The sequence below is a fragment of the Microtus pennsylvanicus genome, chromosome 1, assembly GCF_037038515.1.
Source record: "Microtus pennsylvanicus isolate mMicPen1 chromosome 1, mMicPen1.hap1, whole genome shotgun sequence".
Lineage (NCBI taxonomy): Eukaryota > Metazoa > Chordata > Mammalia > Rodentia > Cricetidae > Microtus > Microtus pennsylvanicus.
The window spans coordinates 176,526,807-176,539,774 of record NC_134579.1 but is presented as its reverse complement, the minus strand read 5'-3'; the positions used below and the strand labels follow the sequence as shown (position 1 = coordinate 176,539,774).

Sequence of the window (12,968 nt, the reverse complement as noted above, 5' to 3'; positions counted from 1 at the left end):
ACCATCCAGCTATAATCTAATCTTACACTTTAGAAACCTTGCAATTGCTCTTGCCGTGTTGAAATCTCTGGACAACAATCATTTGTGATCATGGTCTCTCAGTTCTATTAGTAGGGAAGCATAAACCATAGTCAGAGGGACTTCAAAGGCAGCCACATTTATTACATAAAACCACAAGTCCAGTGTTAACACAAGCCGTGGTAGTAGCCACAAGATGCACTGGGGTGGCCTAGGAAAGCCTTGGTGGCATGTAGTTGATTTCAAATTCCCTTTTTAAAGATAGCTTTTCACTACAGAATGGAAGTTTGCTCCTTAAATTAAAAGGACGCTATCTTCACAGGAAATCATTTTAGTTGAAGTAAACTTTGTTCTTTTAAAGGCTAGTAAAAAGTATTATTGTCCAAGAGGCTAAAACACCTTCACAACCTGGTCTAATAATTGATAACTCTTTTTTTATAAATGCTTTAATTACATATAAAGGAGAAGAAAATAATATATATACTTTAACCAGATTAGTTTCAAGAACAAATAAAATAACACATTAGAGAAAAAAAGTACTTAAAAATAGTTGTATTTATATTCCACAATTTGCTCAAATACTGGTTTTCTTATAAACTTTCTACAGGATGTTTTTAAACAGATTCTTCACATTTCACCTTGACTATGTACTTACGGAACTTCAGGGAAATAGTTCTGTTTTTAATAGCTTAATCTGTACTAATGGGATGGCATGTTATCACATGCAGTCCATGTGGGATTCTAACATGACATTCAGTGAGTTTTCTGACGTGGACCATCCCTTTGATGCTGAAGGTAATGCATCTGTTGAAAGAAGTGACTGTAGATTTGGGTTACTGCTCTCTGCATCTTCCAGTTTTTCTGTGTTATCTTCCCAGTTAATGTGGAATCTTGTGACTCTGGGATTAGATGCCAAAATATTTCTTTGAAGCTAGAAAGAAAAACAGAAAAGTTAGATTACCATATGCAAACTGGGTGGTTCTGTTAGTCCTTTTAAAGGACTAAATTCATATGCAAAGCTATCAGAAAGAGAAGCAGTTACACATAACTAATAGTCAAGGACTAATACAGCATTTCCAAACAGGAGACAGGGAAAAATTCATCTAGATCATTTCATCCCTGCAACGAAGTGTCTTGCTTTTATACTTCTGCTTCCTAATGCTAAGGGGGTTAAGGTACTGTCCATGCTTTAGAGAATGTTTTTAGTTAAATAAGTATGTCTTTAGCCTAATGTGTTTGCAGGCTGGGAATGTAGCTCAGTGGAAAGAAGTATTCTGGCTAAGTCTGTAGGTTCAATCCTAAGCACCAAGAAATAAAACACAAAAAAAACAAAGACTTGAACAATTTTCCTCAAATAGAACCTCTATAATTACTCAGATCTTAATTATAATATATTAAAATACATTTCCAGAAACAGTATTTTAGGGGATTTTTTATTATTATTGTTGTTGTTTTGTTTTTTACTGCTATACAAAGGTTCTAGCAGGAATAACCCTGGCTCAACAGGACAACTCCAAATTGTGGAAGACATCCCAACCCACTAGCAGAAAGCAAAACTTTCTCAAGTTTGTAGCAAGTCTGCCACATAGAGTACCATGGTCAATTTATTTAAAAAAAAAAAAAAAAAGACTAGTAACTAAACCTGTTAACTGTTCCCAGTGGGAAAAATTTAAGATACTAAATGTTTTTAAGACTACTGAATCAAATTTTAATGTCTCAGAATTTAAGTTGTCATCATCAAAAATAATAGGATAACATATATAGCTGTTCTAAATATTAATAAAAATAAGCACACACTGCAGGGTGACAACTGTAATCCTAAAACCTGGATAACTGAGGAAGGAAGAATGCCATAGTTCAAGGCCAACCTGGATTACAGCAGAAAATCCTCTCAAAACCATCGCAAAAGAAATGAATAACAAAATCACATTAATCTTTTTGCCACAATTTTAGGAAGCATTATGGGCAAAAATATATTTAATCACTTTGCTACAAAAATAGGACAGTCTATGTCCTCAGTGTTGACTCAAGGTACCCACCTAACATTAATTTAGAGAGGCAGGACTGAGGTCATCCATGCAAATGGAGCAATGATTAGTTTGTTCAAGTGCCACAACACTTCAGATTTGCTTCAAGACCGTGTTCACAGTGTAGAATGAAATAACAATACCCTAAAATTTGGATAGTACAGTAATTAAAAAGGGATAGTAAGAAAAATTACCTTAGAAAAATCTGGTTTTACTGGTGGATTTTCCCTTAATTCTGTTTCAGTATATTCATTATTTACATAGTAGCCAACTCTAATAAATTCTTGACCTCGATAGGTACAAGTAATTAGCACAACTGTTACCCCCACTGCATCTGCATCTGGAATGAGTCCTGGATTCGGTGCATCAGCCTAGAATAATTTTAAAAGAAATACACAAAGGACTGTTAGTGGCAGGTACAGTGAGTGAGTTTCAATTACTTTAGCACTACTTGAAATCACATTAGTGGGGGAAATGTTTTTATTTATTTATTTATTTTTGGCTTTGGAGGCAAGTTTCCATCTTCTATCAGAGACCTAGGTTCTTTACACCTAGTCAGTCACTGTTTGCAAATACTTCAGTAGTAAACTATATGAAACTGGTAATTCTATTCAACCCCTTGCACAACTAAATAAGGAGGAAACATATACTGAAAAAAAAACTGACACTGGATCTTAAAAACTAGAGCAAGTTTGAAAAAATGAAAATCATTTGTGAACAGTCACGTTATTGGGCACTAAGTATAGTGTGCTGTTTGAGTCACATATGCTGGAAATTCAGTGCAGGTAAAAACTTTAGGCAGATGATACCAAAGACCACATTTTGAATCATGGTAAACCTTGAGGAATGGAGAAAGTGAAACAACAGAACTAGAAGACACTAAAAATACCAGGGAAAACTGGGACCACGTCGATGGTAATGAGCAAGACGGCTGAGACTGACTAGATGGAAAGAACCAAACTAGTAAGATGTAGTGATGGCAGAGGCGTCTGAGTAAAAGCCGTTCTGTGTGGTAAACAAATGAAACGCTAACCGTTTCCAGCACCAGAGAACATCCTTTGCACATGAACTCTTCTGTAAATACTGCAGCTCGGAGACTTTTAAGACTATGTCTCTCTGTCTCTCTCAAACATTTAGCCAGCACTAAAAGCCATAAAATCTCATGGAAACTAAGTCTCAGTTCCCTTCAGCTTCTCTTATTCTCTTACCTTGTCATCTCAGCATCTCAAGTCTAAAGGCTGGATGTTCGTCTTCATCTCTTACGCAGAATACTGCTAAGCTTTCTAACTGTCTCTGTAAGATGTGCCTCTGCCTCAAACAGTACCCTTGGCTATAAAGTTCCTTCTTAAACAATCCCCCAAATTTATCTCTTGATATCTTCATCAAACCTATTTTTTAAGCAAAAACCTTTCTGATTCAGAAGGTAGCAGCTTCCCTATTTATGTGTTTATGTTACTTGACACAAATCTCCTAATATATGTCTTATTATAAATGCAGCTGTAAGAATTTATTATTTTAGAATATTATTTTCCCATTACTCAGTTCCCATCCCAATAGGGTTTATGATCCCCTTTGGACCGACACCAAGACCCTCTCCTGTACAAAATACCCTTTGTCCTACAAATCTTAAGCATCTTGAGGTTACTTTTGGGACATCCAATGGGATTCTTATATACCTGGAAAAGGGTGACTATGGGAAAGAGTTCGGTAATGTTCCTACCGCCCAGAAAATTAGTTGTAGTTGTGTCTGTGTTTAAAAACATGGTTGCCAGAGGATTCAGCTTGCACAAATTTGGGTCAAAAAGTGTGTGTACCTCTCACATTATTAAGGGTGGAAAAGTTATGAGGACCACTCTTGTTGACCCAGTTCTCAAGACTGGACAGATGTCTGGACATCTCCCTGCTAGTCTTAAGACCACTTGTAAGAAAACAGCAGACCAGGAAAATAGGACAGTTTGCTCATAACACAAAACAAAAAGTGTACCTTAGTTTCTTTTCATTAATAATTGTCAGACTTTAAAATTTGAATAGGCTAACACATGACCTAAATCACAGAGCTTTCTGTTCTTTTTGGCAACATTTACACTGATACCAACAAAAGCTACATACTGCTGTGAGATTCCCCTCACAGCACTGTGGCAAGCCAAAAGCTTAGAGGTATTCTTAACATAAACACAAAAGATTCGCAAAGGCTCATTCCAAAACCAGCAATACAAAGAATATATATGACTATACATTAAACCGAGCTACATCATGAATTACCAATACAGTATGTAGTACCCAGGATTATGGTGCAAACATATCCTGCCGCTTTATATAATAATAGTCTTAAGTTGATTACAGATGTAGCTAGTTTTGTCGATAATTTGCTAATTGCCTTATTCCTTCTAATATTCTTATGAGGCAGGTCATTAGTGGGGTCACATTGTCTTTGTAAGTAGAAGCATCAGGTCTGCCTGCCTGCAACTGCAGTGCTTCCTTGGGCGCTCTGTGTGGCTATGGCTTTCACAAGGTTATGCACACATACAACTCAATTTAATGGCACTTTTAATTAAAGTATTACAGCCTTTAAACTACTGTAGTTGAGCCTTTCTTTGCCATTTGTTTATATACACTAAGTTATTTGGGGTTTGCTAATAGTGAACAGTCCCTGCTCCTCAGTTCTTAGGTGTGCTCTAAAGCAACTCCTCGCCCATTTCTAATGGAGTTCTTTAAAGCAAGTATTCATTGAAATTGTTCTGTGTGTGAAGGGAGAAATAGAGGTCAAGGATAGGAAGTAGATCTTTCTCCTTGATTCTGCCTACACTGAGACTCAGTTAGGCAGAAATACTTTTAACAAAAATCAGTAGTTCTTTAAAAACTAGCTCATTACTCCTTGCAGTATTATAAATAGCTCCCTCTAAGAAGCATGGATAATTGAAAAAAGTCACTAGTTTTATATAGCAATTTAATATAAAGTAGGCGAAATAACACTTAATGCAGAAGACAATGTCTCAAGCCTGGGCACAAACTTAACTACTGTCAGTGGTAGCTGAGAACATGACTTATACTAACAGGGTAGGATGTGTCACAGCAGTCCTCTAGAAAAACAGAGATTAGGAGCGTCAGTGAAGAACCAGACTTCAATCCCAATGGTTCAAGTCACACATCTCCATCTGCTAACATTTCTTAGCCTTCAGTTACTGACTGTGCCAAAATGAGGGTGTTGAAATTACATCAGAAGATGCATATTACTAAGCAGTACACCATTGAATACACATTCGGGGATGCTTTCTTTCATCCTGACGAACTGTTCCACGGGACAAAACCAAAACCAACCTTGTGTGCCATGATACAGTTTCTGTCGTACTAGTTCTGCTACTAGCTCCCAAAAGTAAAGACATTTGCGCACAGATTCAAGTACAGAACTGCTTTATGACAGAAAGTGCCTGCAATGACAGAGCAGACTAATAGCGGGGGTGGATGAAGTAAAATTGCCTAACACAAAAAGAGCACAGAGATAACTCGGTCTATTAAAACATCTTACCTGAAAAACAAACATATGCCTTCCTGCAGGAACGGGGCCCACTAAAACAGAGTCTAAGACTTGATCGTATTCTTCACTTTCTGCAGAGCCCACATAGATAATTTTCCACTCCAAGTCTAGGATTAAAAACCAAAAACATTACTTCATACCAGTAATTATATTAACAGCTGATCAAGTCCTCCTTATCCAGAAAGCTATGGAAATGTTCATTATTAATTTCTTACCAGAATTCATATTCTATTCCAATAACCCCTCCAAATCTTTCATGAAGCACTGGTCACTGAAGAGGGCTCCTCACAAAACATGAACAAAAATTGGGGAAACACTAAAAGTTTGCCCTCAGTACAGTACTCAGAGACCTATGTTAGTAAAGAACACCTAGAACATTAAATCCCATTGCTTGGGTCATTTATTGTGCAATCCCTCAGTCTCTTTTTGGGTGCCATTTTTAGCTTCACCACTGAGGAATTAGCCTCACCACTGGAGAAAAGTTGCCCCATGAAAGAGAAATCAGCATAGAATCTAGAGGAAAATCATTAGCAAACCTTCCTTGTGTTCCAGCAGTAAAGGTCTTCAGCTCATCAGCTGACATAAATTTGTCAATCTGTTATCTCCTTACTCGTGCTAGATAACGGAATAACTGATAAGGTTTGTAATAACTTGGACTTACCACTGATGCATATTACCACTATACCAACTGTAGCTAAAGGACAGTGGGGCTGTCTGCTCCTGTTACTCCTTTCTGCCATACATTCTTAAAACCAGAAGAGGAAACCGAGAGCCTACCCTCTTTATACAGCAGGGACAGGGACACGATACACTCAAGTATAGCCTAAGACTAGCCTTGTAATTGCAGCTACATTTCATTAAGCACCTTTTAAGAAAAGTCTCTATGGAGACCAGAAAGGAGTAAAACTATTTCTTTTTGAAGGAATCTGCTCTTTAAACATAGGGTGAAAATGACAGGTATCTCCTATGACACTGAGCAGGTGTGGTCCATGTTTGGCTTCGTTACAGTGAGACTACACTAAACACTCCTAAGGTTTGTTTCCCTGGTTCACTGTGGAGAATGTTAACAAAGCCTTTTTTTGTGTAATTATATAGGTATTCCTTAAATTTGTAAGAGTATTGGTATTTCTTTGTATTTGTACTATACTGCAAACTGAAACTTTTTCAATTTCAACTTCCTTATTATTTGTAATGTTTTAAAAGTCAACAGTTACTTTTTGAGGACCTATTATGCCATGGCTTTACTGCAGAACTAAGACTATTTGGATTTTCAGCTTTTATTTTGTATTTCCAGATTCAGGATCCTGCATCTCATAAGACACTTATTTGTTGATAGATCTAGGAAAAGACAATAAAATTATCGGATCACAAAGAACAGCAAATACAGTTACAAACAAAAAGAACCTGCTCAGTGTGTTCAGGAATAAGCCAAGAGGTGGGGATTTTAGAACAGAGCGAAGATGTCCAATCCTAAGGTTGGGATGGGGAGCAACCCAGCCAGATCATGGAAGGTTTGATGCCCATCATTAAGGTCTCTGGCTTTACACTTAGCGACATGGAAAACCACAAGTTTTCTTGTGCTGCAGATCAATCCCAGAGCTTTCCAAATTCTAGGCACCCACTTTACCACTGAGCTATAGCCCCAGCTATAGGTTTTGAGCAGAGAAGCGACATAGATCCACCTTTCATATTAAAGGATCATTTTAACTGCTGTGCTTTGTGTAGACTGGATGAGGGCAAGGGAACAAGAAACTGTTTCAGCAATTGAGGACAGAAGTTATGGTGCTGTGGATCGGTTATGGCGGTCATGAGAGTGATGTAAACCATTACATCCTAGGTAAAGTTTGGCGATAGAAGCAGCAGTTGCCACTTTTTTCCTTTCAGATGTAAAAAAGAAAATAATCAGTAGTTAGTTTTATATATGTTTGGAATGTTTACTAGACACAACGTAGGTCAGATCTTAAAAAATTGAAAATTGGCAATACATGAATGAGATTCTTAGGGACTGAGCCTCTGGACTCTCCAGAGTTGACAGGTCAGGAAAATGAAGAATCAATAAAGTAGTTTAGGAAGCTAGTGGCCGATGAGGGAAGTGATCCAAAAGCCAAATGAAGAAACATTTAAGAAGAAGGATATATGAAAATCTACTAAGTTACCTAAGGTGAATGGGCTTTGTTACTTATACAAATGCTTTATCATGCAGATATAATTATTCAAGTACATACTGTGTATTATATAAACAAGTAAGCTGAGACTTGGAGAAGCTAAGATATCTACTAAAAATTCACACAGCTTACAAATCAGAATTAGAATTCAAATTGAATCGCTGCTACTCAAAAGCCTTAGATTTAAAAAAAAATAAAAAATAAAAGCTGGGTAAATCTTGCTCTTTCTAGTTTTGACATAATGGAATCAAAGAACACAGAAGGTGGGTAAAGACTGGTGAGCTAGATAATCCAGTCTCAGTAAGCATAAGCTATAACTCAAAGAACTGGCGCACACTAGGCTTTAATGCTGTGGCATGCTTTAGTTTATTTGTAAACCCACTTTTCCTTTTCTAGTCCTCTGCATTTCAGAAAGTTAAGGATAAGGCCTGTGGCACTGTAAGTTTCTAGCTGGAATTTATTCACTTATTTAGAAAGTGAAATTTTCCATTTGACTATGGTCATCCCAGGCAGAAAGTATCTCCATGTGTAATGGGAAGCATGTGACCAAGGAAAAAACTGCACTGTTGGGAAGATCTGTGGTCTAGTAGAAAGTATAAAGCCTTTCTAAGCAGAAGAGGTCTGGACTTTCAAAGAATAAAGTTCCAGGCTCAGTTTTGGTGCAAATATTAAACCCTAGAAATGGCAGGCAGGCCAATAAAACTTGTACAGACCTAGTGATTCGGCATGATAAAGCACCTACTTAAATCCCTTAAAAAATTATGCATCTGTTGTGTTTATGTAAGCATGTGGGCACTGATGTGGATGGAGGTCGGAGGATAACTGGTTGGAGTCAGTGGCTCTCTCTACCACGTGGATTCTGGTGACTGACCTCAGGCCTAGTGAGTAACTATCTCAGGGAGTAAGGCCTGGCAGCTAGTGGCTTTACTGGCTGAGCCATTTCACTGTCCTTTTCATCCCACTTTTTAATGTGCTCTACTCTTAGACATAAGTCCTATAAAAGAAATAACCATAATATCTTTAGAGCAATACTCCTTAAGGCTTCTTCTAAAGCAAAGCTGCAAGGCAGCTTTTCTAATAAAGTTAAAATATTTCAAGACTATTGACAAGTATAATAAATAGTGGCTAATCAGTGGGTTGAGGATAGACACAAATTATAAACTCAAAATTCCCTTCTAAGTATTTTGTACTTTGATCAGGAACTTAAAAAAAATCACAGTACAACACAAGTATAGAACCTAGAAAAGAGCTTTCTGCTATAAAATAAGTCAACTCCATTTCCTTACTCCACACAGCCTCTAGATGGAGTCTACAGGAATGGCACCTTTATTGAAAGATTCCTTTGCAGCTTTGGAATGACTCAGCTTAAAATATCCTAAAATAATGGTGCCCTGGTTTTGAAGTGTACTAGAAGTAGGTGTCTTCTTGACATGAGTGAAACCATTGTTGTAAAAGGATCCCATTTGGTTTCTGGGAATAGCTGGTTTGGAACTATCCAGTGTAGCAACACTGTAACAGTATCCTAGATCATGTCTTCCTTGTACAAAGTTGACTCCTAAAATGGAAGCCATGGCTTGAGAAATGGCTGTGATATGAAGAACTGCTGATGCCTAAAACACTGTATTGAGTTAGAATCGCCTCACACATGCTTTTCTTTAATTTGCTCACTTGTATTTAAACTGGCAGTTAAAGAAAAAAGAAACCCGAATGTTAGGTTTAGAAATGGGTCTGGTGAGAAAATGCTTTTACTAACACTATGGAACACTAACAAATGGGGTTTTAAGCAAAACACCCTTACATCATCATAGCCTGTTCGGAGATTACTATATTTTAATCATGGCTCATTCTTCAAAATATTTCCCACATATTAAGTGTATGCACATTTATACTTTATATACGTATTAAAACAAGAGGGGTACATTTTAAAGTAATGGTTGTGGTTAGCTAAAAGAGTGAAGGAGAGAGCTGTGACTTCCTTTTTACAACTTTTTGAAGTTTATTGCAATGGGCATATATTGGTTTTTATAATTAAAATTAACATCCTACATAAAGGACATTGTAGACATTAAAAACTTTTAAAAGAAAAATTCTTTCCATCATGATTAGGATAGTAGTCTTAAAGGCATTTTGACGAAATAATTTCACGTCCCAAGATGTCCTCTTAACTAAAATTAACACTGATGAAGTTAAACGTGTTTCAATTTTTGAAAATGAAGCACCGATTTTAACAAAATTTAAAAAAAGTGGGAAGAACCCTACATTTTAGCTTTTTAAATTCTGCATTCCTTCACCATTCTACATTTTTTAAACCTTAAAACGTACTTGAGAAAAGACTCTGTCTCGTATTACATAGCCACCGTTCGTGGAGTTATTTTAATGGCATCTTCATACGTGCTGGGGAAAGTCTCTGAGACTTTTGAGAAGCCAGGACCGGGAACTGTTTAAGCGCCCTGCTCTGGCTCTCGGGCAGATGAACTTCCTCGCTCTGCACTGTTTCAGAGAGATTTCCGTCCCCAGGGAGAGGCGTCCGCACCGCCGCGGAGCCTGCGCGCAGCATCCCGGGCGCCCGCAGGGAGCACGGCGGGGAGGACGGCGGTCCCCGGGAGCCGGCGCGGAGGGGCCGAGTCAGCGCCCGCCTTCCGCGCTGGTTGGTGGAGGGAGCCGGAGAGCGGCGCGAGGACAGCCACGGCGGGGCTCGGGCGGGAAGGCGCGGGCCCCGCTCGCCCCCGGTGGCCCGGAGCAGGCGTCGTGCCGCCGGGTAAGATGGCTCCGTTCCCCGGCGGGCCGCGGGGCCCTGGGGCCGCCGAGGCCGCACGACCCCCGCCGGCGCCTGGGGCCGCCGGAGCCGCCCGCCTGCCCGCCGCAGACAAAGCTGACAACATGGCTCCCTCCGCCCGGTAAGTTGCTCGCAAGTTGCGGCGCGGCCGGCTCCCTCAACTTCAAGTTTCCCTCGCATGGCCGCCCTCCCGCCGCCCGCGGCCCACCCCGCGCGAGGCCGGGCCGGGAAACTTTAACGTCCGCCGCCGCAACTGACAGCCCGGCGCCACTCACCTTCAGACAGGTCCTCGATGCACTCGAAGGTGATCTCGAACTGGAACGGGTTGTAGAAAGGCGACGGGTTATCCAGCACCACTACATTGTTCACCTGAACCTTTGCCATATTTTGAAGAAAACACAAACAATGGGGCCGGGGCTGGCGGCACCACAGAGTCCCGCGCGCGGCCGCTCGGAAGAGCGCAGACCCCCGCCCCGGCGCGGCCCGACGTCGTGCAACGGCGACTTGAGAAACTTTTTCCCCCTTTTTATTTACACGGCAGCACTCCACAGTGTTTTGCAGCTTTCCGAGTCCACTCAACTACAGCCCATTCTGCTCTGATAACTAGCAGCGTTGCGCGCGATTGGCTGCCCCCGAGCTCTGACCCTCCTCCTCCAGCGAGGGCCGTGGCGGCGAGCAAGATGGGCTCCCGCTCGCGGAACGGCCGGGAAACTTTCACTGCGGCTCCACCTGCTGGTGTGGACCAGGACAAAGGCGCCGAACAAAGTGAGTGGAATAGGGGCTGGGAGGCCCGCGCGGAGGCCGCCGGCGGCGGGGGGAGGGGCGGCGCAGGCCCCGCCCCGCCCGCCGGGCCCGCGCCTCACGTCGGGCGTGGCCGCGGCGGGACGGAGGGGGCGGGCCCGGTGAGGGGGCGGGGCCTGCGGCCGTGGCGGGAGGGCGCGAGCCGGCCCCGCCGCGTGTGCAGAGCTTGGGCATTTTGGGCTCTCGGGCTTCTCCTCCCCTGCCCTCCTTTAACGTTCGTCTATCAGTGCCACGACTCTGCAGGCTCTGCTGAATTTAGCGGATAAGATGCAATTCTTTGCACCCGTCAAACCCGGCTCTCTGTTTTTTGTGATGATGGTAGGGAGTAGGAAGAAGGACTGGTTGCAATGGAAATCTCATAGACTCGTGTCAGCTCGAAAGAAGCAAGCCATTTTGGAAGTCAAGTTCGTAAGGCACTTACCGACGTTTTGGTACGACAGTGCAGTTAAATAGATGCAAAATAAAGGCGGGGTAATTTCACACACACACACACACACGAGGGAGACCCATAAAAAAAATCTAAATCTATGATCTTCAGCTGCACCTTGAATTTCTTCCTATCTGAAAAGACCTAGAATGAAAGAGGAGATAAAAAGGGAAAGGTGCGATTAGTTAAAGTCAGGTTTCTGCCATTTGGGGAACCCGAGCAAGAAGTTAGACAAAAGAAGAAGTGGTGTCAGGAGAGCAAAGGACAACAAATGTATTATAATACTTTAAGATAGGAGAAAAGATGAGGTATACCATGTCATTTGGTCTTCAGGAAATTTATGCCAACCATTCCTAGATTAAAAATTGCAGCACCACAAATTCTCAGGAGCCCTTAGGTGCTTGTGAAGCCTGCCTGTGAACCATTTCAAGGCCTAACTGGGGAAATGTTGCTTGTTTATGCTACTTGGCTACTATGGTGGGCGGGGAAACGGAAGCTTTCACACTGTTCCCTTTTACTAAGTAAAGGTGTTACTCATAAACTATTTGGGTCTTTTTTTCCCTTGTGAATGAAACTACTGAACCTTATTAAATTTAGAGTGAAAATTGCTTCTTAGTATTAATGGGCAGTTGAAGTTTTCTCGTAGTTTGCAGGATTTTGGTTAGTCGTTCACTGGACATGTTCAGACTTAGGTGGGTGGCTAATGACGAGCTATCTTTGTCTTTGAAAGTTCTGTTGGAACAGGCCCATCCACGTTTGTTTAAGGAAATGAAAGTGGTCAGAGAAGCACTTTTTGTCAGTAGACTGGGCAGCCAAGGGGACTCTACCAGTTCAGTCACAGTTGCTTCTGCCTCAGTGCCACTGTGGTGGGTGAGGCACTTCAGCCCGCTGATAAATAGTACACAGTACACGGGATACAGGATACGTGCATAAAGGCCTTGTGCGGAAAGAACAAGAAAGCAGCATTCACAGAAGAAACAAACCGAAGCTGTCCGTCTTAGAAAGGGTAGCCTCCAGTACTGTGTTTAAGCTAGCCTGTGGTATTTTGTTTTACTAGCCCTAAAAACCAAACAAAAAAAGTGAAACTATGATAACTTTTTTCTCATAGTAAATGGCAGTTGCTTGAGTATTTAAGCATCTTTAGTCCCAATATTCATCAGTTTCCAAGTACTTTATGAGCCACGAAATGAAATAGGGAAGATGATGTGCTGACGTGGGA

The 12,968-nt window shown here is 41.1% G+C and overlaps 2 protein-coding genes across 3 annotated transcripts in view; one reads left to right on the top strand and one right to left on the bottom strand.

Annotated features, from left to right (window-relative positions):
* Positions 1-12,968, top strand: part of Mcm9 (minichromosome maintenance 9 homologous recombination repair factor) — an 80,397-nt gene that overhangs the window by 24,917 nt on the left and 42,512 nt on the right. The gene's annotated exons all lie outside the window — the stretch shown is intronic.
* On the bottom strand, positions 142-11,328 carry Asf1a (anti-silencing function 1A histone chaperone). Its single transcript, XM_075945887.1, has 4 exons — positions 10,797-11,328; positions 5,572-5,687; positions 2,240-2,416; positions 142-949 (listed from the first exon to the last, which is right to left on the bottom strand). The coding sequence occupies exons 1-4, from the start codon at positions 10,903-10,905 to the stop codon at positions 737-739; spliced, it is 615 nt and encodes a 204-aa protein (XP_075802002.1). The 5' UTR covers positions 10,906-11,328; the 3' UTR covers positions 142-736.

Excerpts from the sequence above, each read along its gene's own strand:
- Asf1a (XM_075945887.1), bottom strand. The coding sequence starts at position 10,905 with ATGGCAAAGGTTCAGGTGAACAATGTAGTGGTGCTGGATAACCCGTCG. Across the intron at positions 5,688-10,796 it reads CATCGAGGACCTGTCTGAAG|ACTTGGAGTGGAAAATTATC; the intron begins GTGAGTGGCGCC and ends TTTTAATCCTAG. Across the intron at positions 950-2,239 it reads TAAAACCAGATTTTTCTAAG|CTTCAAAGAAATATTTTGGC; the intron begins GTAATTTTTCTT and ends TTTTCTTTCTAG.